This window comes from Megalops cyprinoides, chromosome 13 (genome assembly GCF_013368585.1).
Source record: "Megalops cyprinoides isolate fMegCyp1 chromosome 13, fMegCyp1.pri, whole genome shotgun sequence".
Lineage (NCBI taxonomy): Eukaryota > Metazoa > Chordata > Actinopteri > Elopiformes > Megalopidae > Megalops > Megalops cyprinoides.
Window position 1 is genome coordinate 28,712,597 of NC_050595.1, and position 24,246 is coordinate 28,736,842.

The following is a 24,246-nucleotide window of genomic DNA, read 5'->3' on the forward strand; positions in this document are numbered from 1 at the left end:
TAAAATTCATAAAGCTTTCTTCACATTTTAACTGGATCCTGTGAGGCACGCATCTGTGTGGTAATGCTAATAGCAATGTATATTATTAGCTAGCTAGGCAGCAAAATAATGTTACAACTAAGTCCGAAAGCTAAAACATAGTACTACTGCTAGCTAGTTTTATAGCTAGCCAGGCAGATGTTATTTGAATACTTCCTCTCATACAGTGATAATACTTCTTCAGAAACCTATTTACACTGTTGTCTTCCTTTGCCATCCTTGTCATGTTGCTCTTGGTCAGGTTGCTGTCGATCAGGTTTACACCTCTTAGTAGGTGTATCTACCTCACGGATGGAAAAAGGCTTGTTAATTGTCAAATCAAACCAAATCGTCTCACAGTGGAAGAAGTTACATCACTGTTATACATGGTTAGTTGTTATATGTAGCTTGTGATTGGACGACACAAAATTGTATCTTACAGGGATGACCAACATGAGATTTCACAAATGCAGCATGACATGAGGGATTCCAGCACTGACTTAAACAATATGAACTGCACTGAAGGGGGCGTGTATGTGGGCATCTTGTGTTTTACAAGGGTTATTTGACTAACATAGTGGTTCATTATAATTTTATAATGATGATTTATTTATGCAAAAAAGTACCTGCTAGAGTAGCTAATTACCCTGCAACTTTAACCTGCCAAGGAGAAAATCTACCTGAGCATGTAGAGTGTAAATCCTCTTTGGGACAAATACACTTGCCCTTGTTCCCCACCATCGTGCTTTTTTTTTTTTTGATTGTAGCATCTGATGCTAGCGCTTCAGACCCAGTTACATAGAAGAGACCTGGGGATGCTGTAGGCTGTTACAAAAAGCTGTTTCCCCAGAGCAAGGCCCTCCTAACCAGAAACAGCGCATACCATTGCTTTGCGTTCATAACAAACATCTCAGCAAGTAAGATCTCAGTAGATGTGCAGCATAAATAATGTAGGCTTCTTTAAAGTGCCAAATCACAGCAACTGCCTTCGAATGCTGTCTGCAGCACTCCCAAGTGGGACAGTTTATTGCGAGTTGTGGCCGGAGAGATGTCTGTGGGTTTGCTCATTTTCTTTCTGTTGGGATTGTTATTCTCAGTACAGTTCAGGAAATTGGGTTCCCTAACATTCAGTTTGAACATGAAAGCCGGAGCTGCGCTATACATTTTAACCTCTGAATTCTGTATACTGTGCTTAAGTTTTTAGCGCCATGAAAATTGGTCAATCAGTTTTTTTTTTCCTTTAAATTGGACTGCTTTCTCACACTGTCCCTTCCTGTGTCAGGCCTCAGTTTGCGGTCCTGGACTGTTCCCTGGGAGCAGCGCTGGCAGGGTGAGCGCATATAAGCAAAACCCTTGGACACCGCGCTCATGAGTGTCAGCAGGGGAGAGGGCTGAGAGGTGCCCATGGGAGGGCTTTACGTAACCATCCAGGTTGCCATGGCGAAGATAGTCGCAGGTTGCCGAGGTGAAAGAGAGGAAGAGGTAGAGAAAGAGGAGCCCGTACGAGCCAGGAGGTGAACACTGGTGTCGATAAATCTGTACACTTTTTTGGAATTGAGAAAGCCACTGAGCGCACTGTCCAGCACCTCGCCTTTGCACCCGAAACGCCCCCCAATGCAGGGCAGAAGTGCCTGGAAGGCCTCCCTTCAGCCTGGCACCCTGCCTTGCAGTGTTTGGGAACACACTTCTTATTGCTGCGTCTTCTCTCAGTCTCCCGTGGCAGCTCCCATGATGCACTGCTCCAGTCCCTCTCCCCGGATGCCTCCAGAGCCTCGGCCCCTGGCTGATCTCCCCGTGTGTAATTAGAGGTCAGAGTTTTGTCTCCTCTCCGCTCTCTGTGGCCAGGGATTCCTACAGCTCAGTCGCACACTGACGGTCATTCACAGGAGAATCAGGCGCTCGCTGTCTGTTTGCCAGCCCTCACGTTTCTCATCTGCTGCCTTTCCATGGTGTAGATTGAGATCACGATCAGGTCTAACATGGTTTTTGTCCAATCAGAGCTGGCCTCGCAGTGTTGCTAAGGGTGCCGGAGCAGTTGAGAGGCATGAATGATGCAGCGCACCAGATCACAGGAGCAGTCATTACTTTTATGAACGCTCCCTAACGAATTGAGACTGGTTTTCTGTCAGCCATGTGTTCACCGCAAACATTTTCTGACCTTAGATGACATGCTGAAAATGTAGCACGCAGTCACCGAAAATTGTGGACTGATCTTGCTAGTTATGTGTTCAGAGAAGAGATGGTTGCAGTTGGTATTTACTGTTGGTATTTACTCTAAATAACCTTTTTTGTTTTAGCAAAAACCCCAAGTATAATTTCCTACAGTCATCAGTACTTTTGCCTTTCTTTGAGTTTCAAAAAGGGGGGGGACAAATTTTGCGTTATGTCAACGTTAACTCTGTGGCTACAGTGACTGCAGTACAAAAAGTTGTAACTAGCTAGTCTCGTAGGAATTTTATTCAAACTGTGTTGGTAGCTGCCATTTAGGGGTTGTTGTTTGAATCATTTATTAACCCCCCCCCCCCAGTTAGCTAACTATCTTACTGTGTGGGAGTGCAATAGAAACCACAGTTTGCTACCGTCCTGCATGTGGTGCAATAACCAATGCACCCGCCCCCGTTTCTGTGTTGCAGACTGTCTGGAGGGGAGGGGAGGTTCATTTAAATCATTCCGCTATGACTGTTCAAAGATAACAGCTGTGTGAAAATATATGCACACTTGAACATATCTCCGCTGATCGTCCCGCCCACCGGAACGCCATCACTGGGCGAAAACATACTATACCGTAGCAGTGTGAGCAGGCCACGTTGAAACATCTCAGTTCTTCTTTCCCATACGTGCTATTCTGCCATCTGAAAGATCGGCGGGCTCTAGCGAAATGAGCAAGCGGTCTCTGGGTGTACTAGGCCGCGCAGCTAAATTTGGTTCCAGCAGTTTGCATAGATCTGCAGCAGTCTGCAATTAGGCAGCTTCCTGTTTCAACACCGGATACTGCTGGGGCTGACACGAAGGCCTCCCTCGCCCCCATGTGCTGCGCTGCTCAGAGCTGAGAGGCGCGGCGCGGTCAGCTCTACCTGCGCCGACCTGCTCGCGGTCCTCCGGCCCCCTTCTGGGCAGATCCCTGCAGAAGATGAGGTGCCGTATGGGTTAGTGTTTAGTCTGAGACGGTCAGATGACTACGATTAGAAGGACTGATGTGGTTTGAAAAACTCCTCCACACGAGTAGACCCTCAGTCCCTGCGGGCAGCTCAGTATTTTACTCTGCTGCCAGCAACATGCTAAAGCTGCTGTTGTCTTCCTCCCCCGGATTAAGGAAATGGAGGGCCCACTCCTGCTTCAGATTCACACCAAAATTGGGAGTGTTTTACGGCTTCCCCCCTACCCCACACACACACACACGCGCGCCCTGTCTAAGGCATCGGAAAATCTGCGTCAGCCACTTCCTCTTTTCAGTTTTTTTTCTTTACTTCCTGTTAGCAATCTGCCGGATGTGAGATGGGCTAGATGAGGTTCTGAATGAGGCCGCTCGCTGGTTGGGCTCCCATGGGGTCGCGGAGCGGCATTGGCCACAGTCTGCTGCCCGGGCTCAGGACGTGCCTCTCCGATTCACTGCACCCCCAGGCTCCTCTGTAGGCGTCGCATTTTGGGTGGCAGAAAGGGCGAAAGTTGGAGCGGTGCTCTGAGGCCGTCTGATGTAGTATCAGCAGTCGTATCTGGTGTTTCGGGTTTAGTCAGAGTGCCGCAGATTGACTTGGCCGTGTGCATTTGTTCCTAGCAGGGGTGGGCTCCACACAAGTAGTTGAAAGGTAGCAGGCTAGCATAAAAGCAAGCGAGGCGGCAGTATAAAAAAAATCCCAGCTTGATTGCTCAAAGTCCGCTCATTAACTAGTTCAGCAAATGAAAGGTTTTGGTTTGCGGTGTACCTGGAAATAAACATTCAGCCTCGAAATCTGCTGACATGCCGGAGTAGACAGTGCTATTCCTTAACGAGAGGACGTGCACAGTTGAAAGTTCTCAGGTTGGTGTAGATTTGAGAAGTGAAGCCATAGCAGAATATCGTAACTGCGTTGCTGGACAATAAGCTGAGATGCACAGAAGACGAGCAGCAAAATGGCCTAGTCCTCTAGTGGATGAGCCATAGCTGCTGCACCAGCATGATAGCCATTTGTCTTTATAAGTGAATTTGTCTCAGTGCTTAACGTACCAGAAGATGGGTCATCTTCTGGTACGTTAAGCACTGAGACAAATTCACTCCTTTCTAAGGTACAGGGAAAAATAAACCAGGAAAAGAAGGACAAAATTGAGTATTTCATTTTCACTCCATGTTGGCAACACTTTGAAGATCATGATCAACCATTTTGACGTTTGATCCGGTCTCTTCCCAGCTTGATGCAAGAGAGCCGTTTCTACGGAAAATCGGGACTTATGAACAACTTGATCACCTACATAGTAAACCGTGTTTGTTGAATGTAGAGTCCAGAAACGGAGGCTGCTCCATGTGGTCCGAGAGCAACATGAGGTCAGTATAGCTTCCCTTCTGAGTTCCAAGAGTCGTGGCTCCTGTTGATAAACAATGCTTCCAAAACATTGGTAAGAACAAAGGGCGAGGTGTAGCTGATGTGTGGATGACTCCACGCATGCACGCCGTCGCTAGCTGTGAAACATCGCCCCTGCTGATGTTACGCTTTATCAAAATAAGACACACAGTGTGGAAATATTTTCCTAAAACAACTGAAACGGTAACAGCGTGCAAGATTTGCAATGCAAAGGCTGCACGCCTCATAACCTGCGGTTACCTGTCATCATATGTAATAAAAGCATGTGTGGCGATGGCCGCGTTCAGCTCGTCGGTGTGACCCCACTCAGTGAGGGAGAGCCACCAAGGACATCCCCAGCAGGAGGCTGTGCTGCTGCTTAGGATTTTTTCCTCAGGGTGAAGGGTTTTTATGAAGTCCAAGCCAGTCCAAATAGTAATGCTTCTAGGCTGAGCAAACTGGGCTTCTTGCTTTGCAGAGGGAATTGAGGTGACGCTATGTCTCATTTGTACTCCTGTAAGCTCTCCCCATACAATACTGCCAGCTATTTGATGCTCTTGCTTTGAGCACCACGGATAAATGATATTTTAGAGCCTTTTTGGATATTGGCTTTAGTGCTTTCTGATGCAGGGGAAAAATGAGCCCTTTTAAAATGTCTGAATTTACAGTTATGACATGCTTGGATGGCATATAACAGTTTCATTTGCCTAGTTAACATTTGAACAGTCAACAAAGCAGCCATTGATACCGAGGCTACGTGCTTGGTTAAATGCAGGCCAGTATAAGCAGTTTTTAATAATATGGTAGATCGAATTACTGAGCTTTTTTTTTTTTTTTTAACAGATCTCAAGTATCGTAAAGTTCTTGAAATACTACTTGAAATACTTCCCTGCAACACATCACCCTTTGTGATTGGTCAAGCGTCAGATCAGTGAAGCATATAGAGTGAATGGCCCATGACGCCCTGAGCTTCTCAATAGCATCTGTTTCTGTTTACTTTGCATTTCACAGAAGCTGTGCGAAAATGAGACGGTTACAAGAAAGTGGGAAAGTTACAAAGAAAGTGGCCCTAAGTAAAGAAAGGAGCTGCAGAAATTGAATGCCTACCTTAAACATGTTACAGTGCATATGTCAAAACAGGCTTAAAATAATTTCAAGATCCTGTTCAACTGGGCCAGGCTTCTGTTATTCACAAAGACCTTTGACTTTACAAATACCTTTTATCCAGACTAAGTGCATACTTATATCAATCAGTGGGCCCCGTTTTGGGTGTTCGGTGACTTGATTTTGAGAGATGGATACCCATCAGGGTTGCAGCTGCAGCTGGAGCAGGGATTATAACAAGGTGAAACGTGACCTGCTCAGCGAAGATGGAAACATAAGCTGAAGTCTGACCGTACATCCTTTTTATTCCTGCAGGTGCCGGTCCTGAAGGTGCGCTCCGCCTGTGCTTATCCCCCCCCCAGCTCTGATGATACCAGCTGACCTGTGACACCTGCCTGAGGACACCTGCTCCCCCATTGCCTTCACCATGTCTGGGATCCAGGTGAGAGAGGACTGGCGGCGCTCAGGGGGTTTGGAGATAAGTGACATTACAGCCCCATTCAATGACATAAGATAGGCCTGCTAATGCTTCCATATAGTTTTAATCACTTGTCGGTATTTAGGTTTTCTCTTGTTGGTATTTCATGGTTGTATATTGGTGGCCTGCCTGGCAAGCGAAGACTTGCAAAACTGTTCCCAGCACCCTCTGGGCGGTGTAACTGCCCGGTATGGATGCCAATAACTGACACTGCAAGGCCCAGGACACGAGGCTGCCATTGGTACCTGATAGCCATCTCAACCTGCTCCTTCCATCTTTAAATAAAGAGAGGAGCATTTGCATATCAGTGTCATTTATTTTTATCTTTGTTGTTGTATAATACGCCACGCACAGCGCGGGGCCGTGAGAAAAATAGAGACGACCACCTGCGGCTTGCTGGGTTTCCAGGCTGATTTTGCTGAAAGGAGCCGGTTGCACGCTCGGCGTGGCGCGGGTTTAGGAGCACCGAGGTCACGCGAGGACATTCCCCTCTCTGGCACGGGAGAGTCAGGCACTCGTGCGCCGCTTAGCGCTGCTGCTGCTCTTCAGCTACGCTAGTTTTCGGGGCGTGATTTCAAGGCATGCGGGAACGCTGGCTAATTTACCCATAGGCTTGCCCGTGGATTGATGTGAGCCCCTGTGTGTTCCTCTGTGATTGTGCAGAGCTTGTTTGAAATGGGAAGGATGAAAAATGGGGTTCATTTAGGTTGCCTTCCCACACTCTCGCTTATGAAGTGCAGGCAGGCAGGAAGTATGGTTCTAGAGCTGCAAGTGTGTACATCTTTGTGCAGAGCGTGAGAATTACCTGCGCAGAAAACTCTCGAAACGCTATGTGATGTGGTCCGCAGATCTCGCGTGCAAACATCTCCTTGTGGTTGAAGCAAGGCGTTATGTTTCTGAAGCGCCGCTTTCTGACTTTCTGACAGCCTCTGCCTAAGTGACAGTCATGGGATTGAAAAAATTCTTTCTAAATTTTTACAGTAAGATTTTAATATGCAGTCCAGTTATGCAGGGTAACATACACAACTGTACAACTGTACTTGTACATCGAATTTGTACATACATTTCAGCTGTAAGTAACAGACATAAACTTACATATATATATATATATATATATATATACAGTGCTGGCCAAAAGTATTGGCACCCCTGCAATTCTGTCAGATAATGCTCAATTTCTCCCAGAAAATGATTGCAATTACAAATGTTTTGGTAGTAATATCTTCATTTATTTTGCTTGCAATAAAAAACACAAAAGAGAAAGAAAAAAAAGTCAAATCAAGTATCAATTTACACAAAACTCCAAAAATGGGCCGGACAAAAGTATTGGCACCCTTTGAAAAATCATGTGATGCTTCTCTAATTTGTGTAATTAACAGCACCTGTTACTTACCTGTGACACATAACAGGTGGTGGCAATCACTAAATCACACTTGCAGCCAGTTAAAATGGATTAAAGTTGACTCAACCTCTGTCCTGTGTCCTTGTGTGTACCACATTGAGTATGGAGAAAAGAAAGAAGACCAAAGAACTGTCTGAGGACTTGAGAAGCAAAATTGTGAGGAAGCATGGGCAATCTCAAGGCTACAAGTCCATCTCCAAAGACCTGAATGTTCCTGTGTCTACCGTGCGCAGTGTCATCAATAGGTTTAAAGCCCATGGCACTGTGGCTAACCTCCCTAGATGTGGACGGAAAAGAAAAATTGACGAGAGATTTCAACGAAAGATTGTGCGGATGGTGGATAAAGAACCTCGACTAACATCCAGACAAGTTCAAGCTGTCCTGCAGTCCGAGGGTACAACAGTGTCAACCCGTACTATCCGTCGGTGTCTGAATGAAAAGGGACTCTATGGTAGGATACCCAGGAAGACTCCACTTCTGACCCAGAGACATAAAAAAGCCAGGCTGGAGTTTGCTAAAACTTACCTGAGAAAGCCAAAAACATTTTGGAAGAATGTTCTCTGGTCAGATGAGACAAAAGTAGAGCTTTTTGGGAAAAGGCATCAACATAGAGTTTACAGGAAAAAAAACGAGGCCTTCAAAGAAAAGAACACGGTCCCCACAGTCAAACATGGCGGAGGTTCTCTGATGTTTTGGGGTTGCTTTGCTGCCTCTGGCACTGGACTGCTTGACCGTGTGCATGGCATTATGAAGTCTGAAGACTACCAACAAATTTTGCAGCGTAATGTAGGGCCCAGTGTGAGAAAGCTGGGTCTCCCTCAGAGGTCATGGGTCTTCCAGCAGGACAATGACCCAAAGCACACTTCAAAAAGCACTAGAAAATGGTTTGAGGGAAAGCACTGGAGACTTCTAAAGTGGCCAGCAATGAGTCCAGACCTGAATCCCATAGAACACTTGTGGAGAGATCTGAAAATGGCAGTTTGGAGAAGGCACCCTTCAAATCTCAGGGAGCTGGAGCAGTTTGCCAAAGAAGAATGGTCTAAAATTCCAGCAGAGCATTGTAAGAAACTCATTGATGGATACCGGAAGCGGTTGTTCGCAGTTATTTTGTCCAAAGGTTGTGCTACCAAGTATTAGGCTGAGGGTGCCAATACTTTTGTCCGGTCCATTTTTGGAGTTTTGTGTAAAATGATAATTGATTTAATTTTTTTTTCATTGTCTTTTGTGTTTTTTCATTGCAAGCAAAATAAATGAAGATATTACTACCAAAACATTTGTAATTGCAATCATTTTCTGGGAGAAATTGAGCATTATCTGACAGAATTGCAGGGGTGCCAATACTTTTGGCCAGCACTGTATATATATATATATATATATATATGTATGTATGACAGGTTGGGACAAGTTGATGTTTTACAATGTTTAAATAAAATGAAATGACTCCCTTACTGAAATATTACATTCAAAGTAGTTTAAGTACTTACTTAACTTTCAGGTCATTCTTTAAGGAACAGGTCATTTGTAAGGAATGATGCAAAACTATTCATTTTAAAAATAATATATAAACAAGTGTGTCAAACTAAAAATCCAAAGATATCAACTTCAGTCTCATGATGTTGTGTTATGATGAGTGTTTTAATTTTAGACATAAAAATGGGCTTTGTAGAGCTGAGTTGTATACGTAGAGAGGGATTCAGTAATGGCACGTTATTTGCCTGTGTCAATCATTTAACAGGTTCACACTCGGTGTAAAGAAGTGAAGTAGCTGTAGTGCTACAGGAGAGGCCTGTGGGTCTAACAGGTGAATGCCACGGCATGCAATCAAAAGACACAGCTAGAGAGCTCACACTACTGACCCCGGTCTGGTCTTGCATAGCGTCTTTGCCCAGCTCTGCAGATTTGAGTGGGATTCACAGGTGTTGCAAATGTATTTGAATAGAGTTTCATATGTGCCTCACAGTGCACCTGCCTGTAGCACGTGCCCAAGCCGTACTATCCAGTTCAGTCCTCTGTCTCTCTCACTTCCTCTCTCCCACTCTCACTCTGTCTTTCTTCTTCACCCTCCTCTTTGGTCCACCGCCCAACTAGACAGATGCATGAAGACGTAGTTAATTAAAGCAGCTAAACAGGACTGATGGAGTGAGCATGTGCTGGATAAATTAATGATGAACAGAGTGTGTGTCAGAGACAGGTGTCTGCTGCACCATGCTGCGTATCAACAGCACCTGTAATTCCTCCCCTGACCGGCTCCATCACTCAGCTGTCGTGGCGTTATGTTGCCCTGTTTAAGTATCTGTCTTCTCGCCCCCTCCCTTCTCCCCCTCCCTCCAGACAACATGGCCGCCCGGCACGGAGTGCGTAGCCAAGTACAACTTCCAGGGCACGACAGAGCAGGACCTGCCCTTCTGCAAGGGAGACGTCTTAAGCATCATTGGAGTCACCAAGGTAACCTGCCACCGTTGCCGTGGGAACGGGAAGCTGGGAGGAGGGGAGGCGGAGTGTTGAATCTGTTTTTGAAACAGCTGTTGGTGTCCTGTGTGTGCGCTTGTTAAAGACATCATTGTGGTGATTAAGAGAGTGGCTGTCAACAGTATAAACATGAAGGGGAATGTTGCTTGTGCCGGGGAAAAATAAGTGAATTTTACTGTGCTGTAGCTGTGGTGTGTTGTAGTGTGTCATAGTGATGGAACACTTTGTCATCACCGCGTTGCTCCACTCGGTCCACCCTCGGCTCCTCGGTGACGCGTTCTGGCTCCTGTTTCCCACCATTGTTTCAGGATCCAAACTGGTACAAAGCCAAAAACACAGTGGGAAGAGAGGGCACCATCCCCGCCAACTATGTGCAGAAAAGGGAAGGAGTGAAGTCTGGGGGCAAGCTCAGCCTAATGCCGTAAGTACAGTGCCTCAGTCTGCGCCCACATGAGCACGAGCACCAGCAATGACACCCAGCATTTCATCATTCAAATGCGTCACCCTGAGACCAGTAGGCAATCAGTACCGAAATGCACAGTTTTACAGTTTCAGTTTCACATTGATAAAATATTAATTTTATCAGTAAAACGGGGTTCTATGTGGTAAGGAGCATGGCTCATGTGCAAAAAGGTTGCTGGTTTGATTTCCTGCTAGGGCACTGCTGTTGTACCCTTGGGCAGAGTATTTAATCCACAGTTGCCCCAGTACATATCTGCCTGTAGAAATGGATGAAATTGTAATCTACTGTAAGTAAGCTCCTCTGGATAGGAGCGCCTGCTAAATGACAATAATTTAATGTAACACATATTTCAATGATATTCTTCATTTTCTGCACTGAAAGATGAATGCAGATTTAGCTGCTTTGAGTCATTATTTATAATGAAAAGAGCTTGGGTTTCACACTGTTCTCAGTAAAAGCAGGGTTTGGTTATTTGAATATTCCTTGACTCCCAAGATCACATATTCAAACACTGAACTGCTGGAAATGCATATCCCTCGTGCCTCTGTGCGCCTTGTGTTGTATTGTTGAAGAGGTTTGAGAATGAAGGAATTGTGAAAAGAGCTGAATATACAGCATTGAGAATTCACACACAGAGAAATGCGCAGTGGCATTTCTTTGAATTGTCGTTGTGCATCAAAGTGGTGGCTCTAATTAATCCCCTGGTGTCTTCCTTCAGGACTACACACAGAAGATGTTAAAGTAGTTAAAAGATTCATCTGTTCAAACGCTGCTCGGAGGTGTTTTGTCAGCGTCGGAGATGCCTAAATACACTGTCCGTGTAGTTTTTGGTTTCACTCGGAGATCGCTTTCTCTTTTGCGCTGTGAGTTTGAGAGGGGGCGGGTGAGGAGCCGTCGCCCCCTCGGGGAGGCCGTGTCCCGGGCTGGCCAGTGACCCCAGCTGACCCCACGCGTGTCGGTGTTCCCGCTCACGAGTGCGTCGGGCCGCTTTGTGGAGCTCTAATGAAGCTCAAAAGGAGCATGGCCTCAGACACTCGCAGGCCTCTGCCCCAGTACTGCGCTGATAGCTCCTCCCGCTCACGCCCCCCTGTGGCCATCCCAGCCTCCCACTCATCTTTCTTTGAGAATAGCAGAGAATGAAGCAATGGCCAAAGAAATGTCTGTAACAGAGGGTTGAAAAGTTAGTGTGTAGTGCGCACATTTTGTCGACCTGACTATTGTGTGGCGAGGGAGACTCTGCTCTCTGTGCATGTGTGTGTGCGTGTGCATGTGCTTGTGTGTTTTTAAGAGACAAGGACAGATATTCTCTGCACTGACCAGATACTCAGCTTTGCATGCTAAATGCTTAAAATTCCCTTTTGGTTTTTGTTGAAGCTGTAAGTCTTCTCATTTGCTGGTCTCTGTGAGGGGGTGTGATGAACAGTAAACTCCTTTTGCCAGCTGGAAGCCTGTAGACAGAGGAGTACATAGGACTGAAGGGATGCCGGGGCTACATATCGGTCATTTTGTAGAGTATCTGTGGCAGGCAGCATGTGAGTGTGAGGAGGATGTTGGGAGGGCGATAACATCTGAGGACACCTATCGGTAATTAGCCTCCCTCCCCTTCCTGCCTATCTGTGGAGGCTCGGCCCATCTGGAGGCCAAATTTGAATCGGGCCCCTTTGAAGAGACAGCACTTTCAGAAGAGGGGAAAAAAAATTAAAGAATCATGCAAATTGGCTTTTAACAGGAGATGGGGAAAAACTCACTGATGTAGGCGTCATGTGGCTGTTTGAAACGTAAATTAATTAGTGGCGAGTCATAATACCACATTTGTCAGAATACTCAAGTAAATATAGAGTGGATCTGAGCACGGTGGTCGTCTGCGTGTTTGTGTTGAAGGCATTGTTATGGGGTGGCACTGAGCCTTAAATCAAAACGGTACATTCACACCCTTGAGGAAGGCACTTAATGAGAATGGCTTCGGTAACTATCCAGTTCTATGGCTGGATATCATTTAATGCCATAAAATGCAGTCGCCCTGGATGAACTGGCTGAGCAAATATTTAATGTGATGTTAAGGAGAGCTGAAGAGCAGAGATTACAGGGGTGGAGATGCGTGTCGGGTTAGTTCAACAAACCAGATGACTGGTTTAGTTCATTGATTCATCCCCTTTTGCCCTGCAGTGCTAGACCCAGGCCTGCATGGGCTTGAGTTCAGAGGTCACTCACCCAGCACAACCAGGCTGCTTTTCCAGGGTGTTACCTGCAACACAGATGCTGGGAAAGCAGGCCGATCCCAGGCTGAGGGATTCGCCCTGGTTCCAGGTTCACAGCGGGGGGTAAAGGGGTGTATGTCTGTCCCTTGGCAGACGAGGTGGAGTGAGGCATGGACACAGACACTCCCAGACCAGAGGGGCCTCCGACCCGTCGTCTGTGGAGACCATATGCCACCCCCCTCTGCGCTCCTTTCGTCCGTCTGAGCTGGGACTGGGATAACCTTCCTCTGCAGTGCCCAAGAGAGGCTGCACTGTGGCGGGGCCGTAAGGAGCCTTGCATTTCGTAACTCAAAGGCTGTCGTTTCAACAGGTGCCCTTGGGAAAGGTGCTTAACCCGCAGTTGCCTCAGTAAACATCCAGCTGTATAAATGGATAAAATTGTAACCTACTGTAAGTCGCTGTTAATAAGTGTTGTCTGCTAAGTGGCAGTAATGTAATGTAATGAGACAGTGGCAGCTGCAGGCAGGGCGAGCTCATCTCAGAGCACAACTACCAGGCCGCTCCAGGGAACAGCCTGCAGGACGCTGCCAGAGAGCGAGCGAGCAAGCGAGTAAGCGTGCATCACCCTGCCTGTATCCGGGCAGCTTTCCGAAGCTCCGCCGATTGGCTCTCACCGAGGCTTCCAGCTCCGCCCCCCGTTGAAATTTTCCGGCTGTTCAGCATGAGTTTGAACATGACTGGGGAGCTGTGGAGCTGAAATCGGCAGTGCGTGATTCATGTAATCTGCGCAGCTTCTCACGCCTGGAAGCTACGTTATGCGGCGGTGACGGTACCCCCACCCCCATACAGAGTCTGCCAGGCAATATTTCTCACTGCGCTGTCAGAGCCGTGTACGTTCCACACCTCTCCCCATCACCAGAGGTTTACGCATGGAGATTAGTACATCCCCTGCTTTATAGGGAAGGCTGACGTCCTCTCCTTGCCTCTGTGGTGGCTGCTCTCCGGAGGTGGACGGCTTACAGCAGGCTGCCAGCGCGGTCGGTTGAGCCTCTCCCTGTGCTACAAATTGCCTCTCGGTCTGCGCTGTGATTTCTACACACCCCCGGGAGCAGGATTTTCAGGTTTCTCCACGGGCCTGCCCCCTGGTGGCCAAAGGCAGCACAGCGTCACGGTGCAGGTCATTGAACAGGGACACTGCAACCCCGTTCGTTCTCGTGCCGCGGCCCCCGCACCAAAACCGGAGCTCGGTGGGTGGGGTGGGAATTGGCAAACAGCGCTGCGGCAGAGCCCGGGCGATCACGTAGCCGAGAGAGAGCCACACGCGCGGGGTGGGGGTGGAATAATTGACCATAATGCAAAGCGACTTTTGTCTGGTTGGTGTGAAAAGCCCGTCAGAGATACTTAAACGCTGACATCTCCCCCCGGCTCTCTGGCGGCGCTCGTCAGGATCCTCTGGGACTTGGCGTTCGCACGCGCTCAGTGTCTGCGGGCCGCCCCGCCTGGCTGATGGCTCCCTCTCCCAGATTAACGAAGTTAAGGAGCTTCTTATCTAATCAACCCAATCCTCCCTGAGCTGCTTTAAACACAGACTGCCGTCTCAGTCAGAGCAGCACTGGGAGCGGCAGGGGAGGGGCCAGCGCTGAGCCAATCAATCACCTCGAGCGAACACCCTTATACCCACTATCGGCCTAAAGAGAGAAGGCCCTGCCTCTTTCTGACCTGTTTCTCCGCAGCTGCAGTGAAGCACAGTGATAAGGAGCAGGGTTTGTAACTGAAAGGTTGCTGGTTCGATTCCCCAGCGGGGCATTGCTGTTTAACCTTGGGCTAGGACCCTAACTGAGAATTGCCTCAGTAAATATCCAGCTGTATAAATGTCGAGAACATGTAAGAATTCTAACTTACCTTTAAGTCACTGGGTAAGAGCGTCTACTAAATGACAATAATGTAAACTCCAAAGGGGTCTGTGCATGTTTGCGCTTTATTCTTTTTCTGCGCATAGCCTTCAAAGTGAGAGGGATGTTGGTTTTGTAGTAAGAGCGTGCAGCTACACCGCGGCCCCCCAGGGAGGTGTCTTCCTGTGTTTTTTAATAACTCTGCCAGGTGCGATTGGCTCTCAGTCCGACAGGGCTGACGGACAGCCGGGCCTGCTGCGGGACGAACGTCTCTTTGCGTGCCCGTGTGTCTCGCCTCAGTGAAGGGAGAGGATGTTTTACGAAGGAGACAACGCAGGAAGAGGGTCTCCTCTCTGACATGAATTGAAAATAACAAGGGCTGCTTGAACAGCTTTGCGCACAGGGTTCTCAAAGCCTCGTTCACTTTGTGCTTTACAAAGGAGAAAAGGCAAAGTTGAGGCCGTAGGAATAGGCAAACGCTGAAAATCTCAAGACCGTAGAAATAGGCACACACTGAAAATGTAAGCGGTTAAAAAACCGGGCAACTAAATAAAAAGGTTGGGGGGAATCACTCTTCTGTGGCGGTACGTGTGCCGATGCGGCGCTGTAGCCGATACCAGCCCGGTGTAGTGTGTGCTTTCCTGTTTTTCGGCGCTCTCGCGCGCCTGCTTCCGAGCCCGTTGTGCTTGCTCTCCGCAGCATTTCCTGTTTCTGCTGCTGCAGTGCCTCTCTCACCACTCAGGAAGTCGTCGCTAATGAGGGGCCTCTCTGAACAGCGTGGTGCCTGTGAAACGCAGTGAGCGTTTGACATGAGCTTAGCCCCCGCGGCCTCCTCCCCGTCCGTCCATATGTCCAGTCAGACACGACGACTCCTTTTAGCCGCGTGGGAGTGCGTTTACGCGGCTAGTGTCTGTGTGAAATTGTCTCTGTCGTTGGGTATAGTGCGCATCTGCTACAGGTTTTTCTTTGGGGATCTTTGTGTTTGTTCTGTATCTGGCCTGTGTCCCCTTCCTCTTGCAGGCGGTTCTGTGCTGTGTATTGTCTGTGATGTGTATTGTGTGTGTGTATTCTCCTCCTGCAGGTGGTTCCATGGTAAGATCACTCGGGAGCAGGCGGAGCGGCTGCTGTACCCCCCGGAGACGGGGCTGTACCTGGTGCGGGAGAGCACCAACTACCCCGGGGACTACACGCTGTGCGTCAGCTGCGAGGGCAAGGTCGAGCACTACCGCATCATCTACCACAACGGCAAGCTCACCATCGACGAGGAGGAGTACTTCGAGAACCTCATGCAGCTCGTGGAGGTGAGGCGGGGCAGAGGGCGGGCAGCCACACCTCCCTGCGTCCCCGGGCGAAATATCACTCCTTTCCCACGGTCCTCTGGCTCCACCCTGCAGCCCCACCTGTCCCTGTCACCCCGACAGGGATATAGCAGCCTGCCTCCTCTCTATACATGCGTGCGTACACACACACACACACACACAAAGTGCACACTTATACATACACATGCACACTCACACATGCATACGCAGAGACATCAATACACACACTCGTGCGCACACACATGCATGCATGCACGGGGCACACAGAAACAAAATTACTGAGAATTCAGGGAAGCAGACTGGGGCAATCCCATCAAACTGGTTTCAAGATGATGCTGACAGTGACAGGGTTGTGTGAACATGGACTGTCCTCATATCAGCACTGTGCCTTTTTCTTCAAGAACACACACACACATGATGAGATACTGAGGCTGCCTCCCCCTGTGCTGTGTTAAATATGCCACTCAGACTGAACGTAAAAAACTGGGTGTGCTTGTGTCAGGCTGTCATCGTGATGTGCAGAGGGGATGTGCCCGTTATGGTCGCAGAGACGTGTTCTCGCCCCGAGGTATCGGCCATCAGGCGCTCAGCGTCCACCCTTTCCTACAGCCCAGAACTCGCAGCGGTCCCAGAGTTTTCAATTCACGGGTCTCAGGATGAAAGTGCTCCCCTGGTTTCTCTCCAGTCCTCTGGTGTTCAGAGGAGGCACTGTGGAGTGGGTCAGAGCAGTGTCCGAGCCATGAGGTCTCACATGCCAGGCCTCACACAGAGCGATGAAGTGAGGGAAGTCTCTCGTCTGGTGCGATAAGAAAGCCGCTAAATTATCTCCAGCCAGAGTTTAATTATGGCTGATCCTGCTCCCAGGGGCAGTGGGAGTCGAGCAAGAGACGGCACAGAGACGCAGAGGAATCCCTCCGTCGTTGCCTCTCTCCCTCCCTCTCTGTCTCTTTCACTCTTCCTTTCTCCCCATCTCTCCCTCCCTATTGCTTTCTTTTCTCACCCCCGCCTTCCTTCTCTCACACTCTCCCTTTCTCTCCCTCTGTCTGTTGCTCTTTCTCTCCCCTCTCTCTCTCTGCCCTGCTCTTTTCTTTATCCCTCTCTTTCTCTCTTCTTGCCCCACTCCCATTCTCTCCCCCCGTCTCCCTCTCCCTGCCCCGCTCAACCCCCCCCCCCCCCCCCCCGTCTCCCTCGGTAACAGACCTGTCCGAATTCCCCGCATTCTTGCCTGTTTTTCTGTTTCGTCCGGATCCCTGTGTCTCTGCCCAGCCTGTCACAACAGGCCCCGCATGGTTTCAGGCTCACGTGAGGCAGGGAGATTACAACACCGTGTCTTTCAGGCACAAAGCAGGTGCCCTGCTGCCAAAAACGTACGTTCGCCGCCCCGTCCTTTCACATTGAACTCCATAAACACATTCACCCCGGGCACTGTAGCCTGCACTGTAGAACCCTCCCTCCCACACCCCTCTCATGCTTTCTGTATGTGAGAGATGCTGAGCGGGGTTACAGGATTTAGGGTGGACAGCTCTCTCGTTGCCAGTTTCCTAAACAGAGGGGCTCACTTCCTCTGTCAGCCTTGCCGTGTCTGTCTTGCCCTCTCCTTTGATCCGTCTCCCAATCCCTCTGAAGGGTGATTCGAATTCTGTGGTTCTAGAATCGATCAGCCACATGCTGCGAGGTCACTGGGATTGCTCAGGATGGGATAAGCTTCATTGATTAGTGGTATAATTGGCTGTTATCAATAAATGAAATGGTTGAGGTTAGGATGCACTGCTGAGCTCAGTGGGTTCCGCGCTATTCAATGTCCCTGTTCTGAGTCTGTTCCTCTCCTCAGTGTCTCCTCTTTCTGCTACATCTGCTCAGAGGCCCTGATCACTGATTGCATCTTAATTCCCACAGCCTGGGTTCAGAATTATCAGTCACCTGACGCTGGACTTTGCACAAAAGCCCTGATTTTTAACTGAGCTATTTTAGTCAGTAGCAGTGCATTTCTTACATTAAGAGATGGCTTCATCCATAGAACACATCAATGACACGTTAAAGAGACGCATTAGAGCCTAAATCAGACTCTGATATTGTGTGTTACTGTATGCGCACACCTTCTTGCGTGCATGTGTGTTAGGTGTGTGCGTGCGGGCCGTGTGTGGGAGTGTGCGAGTGGCTGTACGATGTGACACTGCGTTAATCCCTATCTGTGTCTGCCCTCCTTGTGGCTCTGTCTCCTTGCCTGCTGCAGTTCCTGGAACAGTTAATGAGCAGGAAATGGCAAGGAGGAAAAGTGAAGGGCAGGTTCCAGATAATTTAGCCAGAAAAGACGCCGACCCACAGCACTTAAAAGCCCTTCATGTTTGTGTATGTGTGTGTGTATGTGTACGTGTACGTGTGAGTGGGCGTGTGTGTGCTTGCGTGCATGTCTGCACGCATGTGTGTTCTCATGTCTGTTTGTGTTTCACATGAGTAGCACGTCTTAATGTCTTAATGCAAGTGCCCAAATTTTCCCAGTGTTCCCCCAAGAGTTGCATGTGCAAAGAATTGATTTCTTTGTGAATGAAACTGAATTCATTCAGTGAGCCAGACCGATCCGTTTAAAATTCTTACTACTTTACTTAAAAGCAAAGACTGTTCAAAGGGGAGGTTTGATTTCAGCTTGAATGAAAATCTTGCAAGTGTTAACTTGAGGCTGTCGGTGCTATTTACTTGCTTTGAAGAATGACTTAAAAATTGAATGTGTGGGTGTTTTGCTGCCCTCTTATGGATATTAGTGTGCATTGCACATAGTGTAGAGTGCCTTTTGAGCGCACAGTTATAGATATTGCATTGTGATGCATTTCACACACCCACCCGCCCTCACAAAGCCTAGAGCATAATGAAAGCCATGTATAGCATCTCTGCCTGGCCTGTTCGTATGGGTGTAAATGAAGCTGCTTGCTTGTTTTTAATTGGTGTGAAAGGGCAGGGAAGAGAGCCTCTCTCACACCCACGCACTCCTTCCGGCTCTAGATTCCCACAGCGGCCCGGGGAGCTGTGATTCACATGCCTCCTCCTCAGCGAGGGGATAGACTTTGCACCCCTCGCACCCTTCACACCCTCTGTAGAGGAGCCCTGTTCTGGTATCTGCCTGTCCATCTGTCTGCTGTTATCATCACGCCAAACAGCGTCCCTCTCCAGTGGCCTGTGTCTGTCTGTCCACAGCATATTTAACAAACAGCCCTTCTTAAATGACCTGTGTCTGCCTGTCTGTCCATAACGCCACACCAAGCAGCCCTCCTCAAATGACCTGTGTCTGTCCACACAATTGGACCAATCAGAGCCCCCTCCGCTGACCTCGGTGTGTCATTGTGTTGGCAGCATTACACCAAAGACGCTGACGGCCTCTGCACCAGGCTCATCAAGCCAAAACTCATGGAGGGGACGGTCGCCGCCCAGGACGAATTCTCCAGAAGTAAGTGTCCTTAATGACCTCAGGACTAGCTCGCAGGGACAGGGGACAGCCATTTCATTGTTGACACCGGTACATGATGTGTAGCCCAGAAGGGTTCACCCTCACAGCCGGGAGCAGAGCACAGGCATTAGCAGGAAGGGGAAGATACTGGGGGGTCTCTCACTTCTATAGAAAGCCTATTATATTGCCAGTGTCAGTGTTAGCACTCTTGTTAGCCATGTGTACATGTTTTTGCTAGTCAGATTATTATTATTGTTTCATTTGGGGGGGTGGGGGGTTGACTGCAGTTTCAACAACAATTTCTAGTGGACCATGTTTCTCATAGTCTTTGTTTTGTTGTCCGAAACCAGAATTCATGTTCTAGAGTTACTACATTTGCCGTTGTTTTTCCACACCAGAATTGCACAGCACACACAGTTTTGGGTGGGTCTCTTAGTTGGTCTGCAAGGCTACCGAAAGATTCCTTGTATGGGAGGATAATAATTACCACCGGACAGAAGTCGCACCTACTGCGTCACATGGAAGTTGCATGGCAACAGCAGGGACAGTGTTGGAAAAAAAGAACTCTAACTGTAGTCAGTGCTATGGTTATTTGAAAACACCTGGGAAGAGAGGAATGTAAACTCAACAGAAGCCTTTACAAGTTAATCAATAATCTTGCCATTCCTTACAATCTAATACATGAGTCAGGTATGAATCCGGTCCAATCAGTGATCCCTATGCTTGGGCAAGGCACCCTTGCTTGGGCAAGGTACTTAACCCACAATTGCAGTAAATATCCAGCTGTATAAATGGATAACTGTTGTAAAGAACTGTATCCTGTGTAAGTCGCTTTGGATAAAAGAATGAATAAATGTAAATGTACTGGTGGCAGTGTGCTGAAGTTAACAGCGCTGTCAGAAATGCAGTTCACAGCACTGACTAGCACACTGAATCTGGTGTTCTGTCACACAGGTGGCTGGGCTCTTAATCGAAAGGAACTGAAGCTCCTGCAGACCATAGGAAAAGGGGAGTTTGGAGGTGAGTGTGTTTATCTCTCAGACCCTCAGAGGCTTCAGAAGGCTCTGCTCAGCACATGAACTCAGGATAGCTGGCAGTTAACATTAGATTGGAGCCTTGCTGCCAGCATGTGTCGTGTAGGTGTGAATATGGGAAACGCCAGAGATAAGGTCTCAGTGAGGATGTACTGCAGTAAGCCGTGTGTCTGAGCGACCGTGCCTCTGCCCACAGATGTGATGGTGGGGGATTACCGAGGGACCAAGGTGGCGGTCAAGTGCATCAAACACGACGCCACTGCGCAGGCCTTCATCGCCGAGGCGTCCGTTATGACGTGAGGACCCTCCCTCTGTCTTTCCATCTCTCTGTTTTTCAGGCCCTGTCTGCCCGTCCCTCTGTCTTTCCTTCCCTCTGTCTGTCATTCCTTCTGTCCTTCCTTCCCTCGCTCTCTCCTCCTCTCTGTCCGTCCCTCGCACTGTTCTTCTGCACACGATGCCAAGTCCTGTTTCATTTAGCGCACGCCTATTTCACTGTTTTCCTTTGGGGTGCGCGTGTGTGTGTGTGCGCACGTGCGTTTTGTGCTGACAGAGTCCCTCTGCCTTGCAGGCAACTGCGACACAACAATCTGGTGCAGCTGCTGGGCGTGATAGTGGAGGAGAAGGGCAGCCTCTTCATCGTCACTGAGTACATGGCCAAGGTGAGTGACCCTGCCTCCACCCCGCCCTGCGGGGCTCCGCCCACTGCTGACAGCAGCTCCGCTCAGGGAGGGGTCACTGCTGCTCAGGTTTGACCCTGTGACACAGGGATTACTATCAGTACTGTGTAATTAAGAGTGATTTACAGTCTCCGTTATCTATTCCAGTATTTGGCAAAGGAGATTGCTTTATCTCATACTGGATTCAAACCCACAACACCTTGAGCCAAAGTCCATTGCTCTAACTGTGACACCTCAAACTGCCTATGAAGGCATCTTTCATTCCATTGTATTGTAATTTTGAATAAAAAGAATGGAAAATAACCACTGAGAGTGTGTGTGTGTGTGTGTGGGTGTGTGTGTGTGTGTGTGTGTGTGTGTGTGTGTGTGTGTGTGTGTGTGTTTCTCTCCACAGGGTAGTCTAGTGGATTACCTGCGTTCAAGAGGCAGGACTGTGCTGGGCGGAGACTGTCTTCTCAAGTTTTCCCTGTGAGTGTCCCCCAGCTCTCCCGACAAGGCCCAGTGCTGATACCTGCATTTCTTATACTGCAGACATAGGACGAATGAGTGCTCGTACCGTAGTCTTTTTAATGTGTGTTCAGATTTATGAGCAGATGGTAGATTAGAGTTGCGTCATTCACTGCTTTTACTAAATAGCTCAGGCACAAATGCGACCTGAAAATAGAATGTGATAGGTGGATAGGGAAGTGAAAGGAGATGCTGTATTTAAACATTTCCCTGGGTAGTAACCGCTCCCCATCTCTCTCTCTCTCTCTCTCTCTCTCTCCCTCCCTCCCTCCCTCCACACAGCGATGTGTGTGAGGCCATGGAGTACCTGGAAGCCAACAACTTTGTCCACCGAGACCTGGCCGCCCGGAACGTCCTGGTGTCGGACGACAACATCGCCAAGGTCAGCGACTTCGGCCTGACGAAGGAGGCCTCCTCCACACAGGACACCGCCAAGCTGCCCGTCAAGTGGACCTCGCCCGAGGCCCTGAGAGAGAAGGTAGAGTGGAGATGCTGGGGGCAGAGGGAACATTTGGGGTGGACATGAGTACCACAAAGTCAGCATACAACTGAGGGTTGCAGTTCATTTTCAAACTATCTTCAAACAGTACACTTTCAAACTATATTTCTTGGGCCTGTAAGTTGTGTCTTTGTATGTATGCGCACTTGAGCACGTATGTATATGCATGTTTGAGCATATACAGCAGACCTCTAACTCGTCTCTCTCCTGCTGAGCAGAAGTTCTCCACCAAATCAGACGTGTGGAGTTACGGCATCCTGCTATGGGAGATCTACTCGTTTGGCCGCGTGCCTTACCCCCGAATCGTAAGTGTCCCCCGTAGATTTCTTTTAGTGTTTTCAGCAGAGGTGTTACTTACTTGTACCACTGTTTTACATTATTTTAATGCATGCTTACCATCTGTGGTTACTTTTCTTGTAGCTGTTTTCATTGGATGTTGTTACTTTTACTGGACATGGGTGTAACTGTAATAGTTAGCAATAGTACAAGGTGGTGTGGTTTAACCATCTGCATTAAATTATTGTCATTTAGTAGACGCTCTTATTCAGAGTGACTTACAGTTTATACAGCTGGTTATTTACTGAGGCAGTTGTGGTTGAAGCAGCTAGCCCAGGGGTACAACAGCAGTGCCCCAGTGGGGAATCAAACCAGCAGCCTCTCAGTTACCCGCCATGCTCCTTACCACCACACCACACTGCTGCTAAATCTAACCAAGATTGAAATCACAGTCCGCATGCATAGTTCCCGGGTTCTGCCGTGGCTTCTTGTAGTGCATATGCTGTGGGCTCAGTGCTGTTTACATTAGTTCGAGGTCCTCTAAATGAAACCCTTGCAGTATGTTTAGTTTCCTGCCAAAGCACAGGAAGTAGTACATTGAGATGACTTGAATGATCTCTCCAGCAGGGGGCGCTCTTGTTAAACCATCATTATTTGAGACTGACTCCAAGCATACAGTAGTAGTCCCATTTTAAATATTGATGTGCTTATTTTTACTTCCTGATGCTGGCAGCACTACAGCATCAGATGGCTTCTGCTTTGTTTTACAAGGGATGTTCAGCACATCTGAATGTAGCACAATTCAGTCACGGCACGTATTGTATTATTCAGCCTTTTCGTTTTCTGTTGTAGGTGTCTGTGCGTTAGCTGCCTTTGTTAAATGTGTTCTCCTCTCTGTCCCCCTGCCCCCTGGTCTCCTCAGCCCCTGAAGGACGTGGTGCCGCGGGTGGAGAAGGGTTATAAGATGGACGCCCCAGACGGCTGCCCGGCGGTGGTGTACGACGTCATGAAGCAGTGCTGGACCCTGGACCCGGTGGTGCGGCCCTGCTTCCGCGTGCTGAGGGAGAAGCTGCAGCATATCCGAGCCAAGGAGCTCTACCTGTGAGGGGGAGGGGCGGGGGGGGAGAAGGAGGGGCAGAGGAGAGGCCCGCGGCTACGGACCACATCCTGAGACCTGCACCAGCTTTCGGGACCTTTCTCTAACGACAGAAAGAACCCTACTCGTAACGTGTTGTACAGCGTATCTTGACACCCCCCCCCCCCCCCCCCCAACCATGACTGTCTCTGTCCTCTCCTCCCTCTTTCCCTCTCTCCTTCTCTCTCTTATTCTCTCTCTCTCTCTCGCTCTCTCCGGGTGTGGCAAGGATGAGGGGGTGAGGCTGGCCTTTTCTTCCACATCTTGTCACCGTTGACCCCGCCCCCTCCTACCCCCCGACCCGACCGTTTGGGGTCACCCCCCAGTCTTATGTCCCAGTAGCATGCTTGTCCCCTGGCCCCCTGCCGTCGTCAGTGTGAGCGAGGCCCCCGCTCTGTGCCAAAGTGCCTCCCCAACACAGAGCCTCCGGCCTCCTCCTCCATGGACTACAGATTTTTTTTTATTCCTTTTTTTTTTAATGTTTTTTTTTTATTGTCTGTTTGTTTCTTGGCTTTCAACCCTCGCCCTCGAGTACGAGCTTCTGTGTCTCACACCAAAACGGGAAAACCGGGAGAAACAGAACTTTCAAACAGCAAACCTGAATAACACACACGCGCACACACGCACACACACACACACACACACACGCACGCACATGCACACACATACACACACACACATACACGCTGCACAGCTGACCTGCGTTCCTGAGAGCCGACACAGGAAGCGTACGTCCAAACACCGGGGTCGGGCTGGGGGCAGTTCCGAAAACGGTAGATTCGTTATAAAAAAAAAAAAAAA

General features: G+C 48.8%; 1 protein-coding gene across 3 annotated transcripts in view; it reads left to right on the top strand.

Annotated features, from left to right (window-relative positions):
- LOC118788337 (tyrosine-protein kinase CSK) overlaps positions 1 to 23,573 on the top strand; it is a 45,290-nt gene extending 21,717 nt beyond the window's left edge. For all 3 annotated transcript variants that reach the window (XM_036544296.1, XM_036544297.1, XM_036544298.1), the window contains 12 exons: positions 5,973 to 6,099; positions 9,869 to 9,982; positions 10,315 to 10,427; positions 15,641 to 15,860; positions 19,224 to 19,317; positions 20,272 to 20,337; positions 20,548 to 20,647; positions 20,920 to 21,010; positions 21,423 to 21,496; positions 21,818 to 22,013; positions 22,253 to 22,339; positions 23,233 to 23,573. In XM_036544296.1, coding sequence (XP_036400189.1) covers positions 6,085 to 6,099; positions 9,869 to 9,982; positions 10,315 to 10,427; positions 15,641 to 15,860; positions 19,224 to 19,317; positions 20,272 to 20,337; positions 20,548 to 20,647; positions 20,920 to 21,010; positions 21,423 to 21,496; positions 21,818 to 22,013; positions 22,253 to 22,339; positions 23,233 to 23,415 — 1,353 coding nt within the window. In that variant the 5' untranslated portion in view covers positions 5,973 to 6,084 and the 3' untranslated portion in view covers positions 23,416 to 23,573. The remainder of the gene's footprint in view (positions 1 to 5,972; positions 6,100 to 9,868; positions 9,983 to 10,314; positions 10,428 to 15,640; positions 15,861 to 19,223; positions 19,318 to 20,271; positions 20,338 to 20,547; positions 20,648 to 20,919; positions 21,011 to 21,422; positions 21,497 to 21,817; positions 22,014 to 22,252; positions 22,340 to 23,232) is intronic.
- The last annotated feature ends 673 nt before the right edge of the window (positions 23,574 to 24,246 follow it).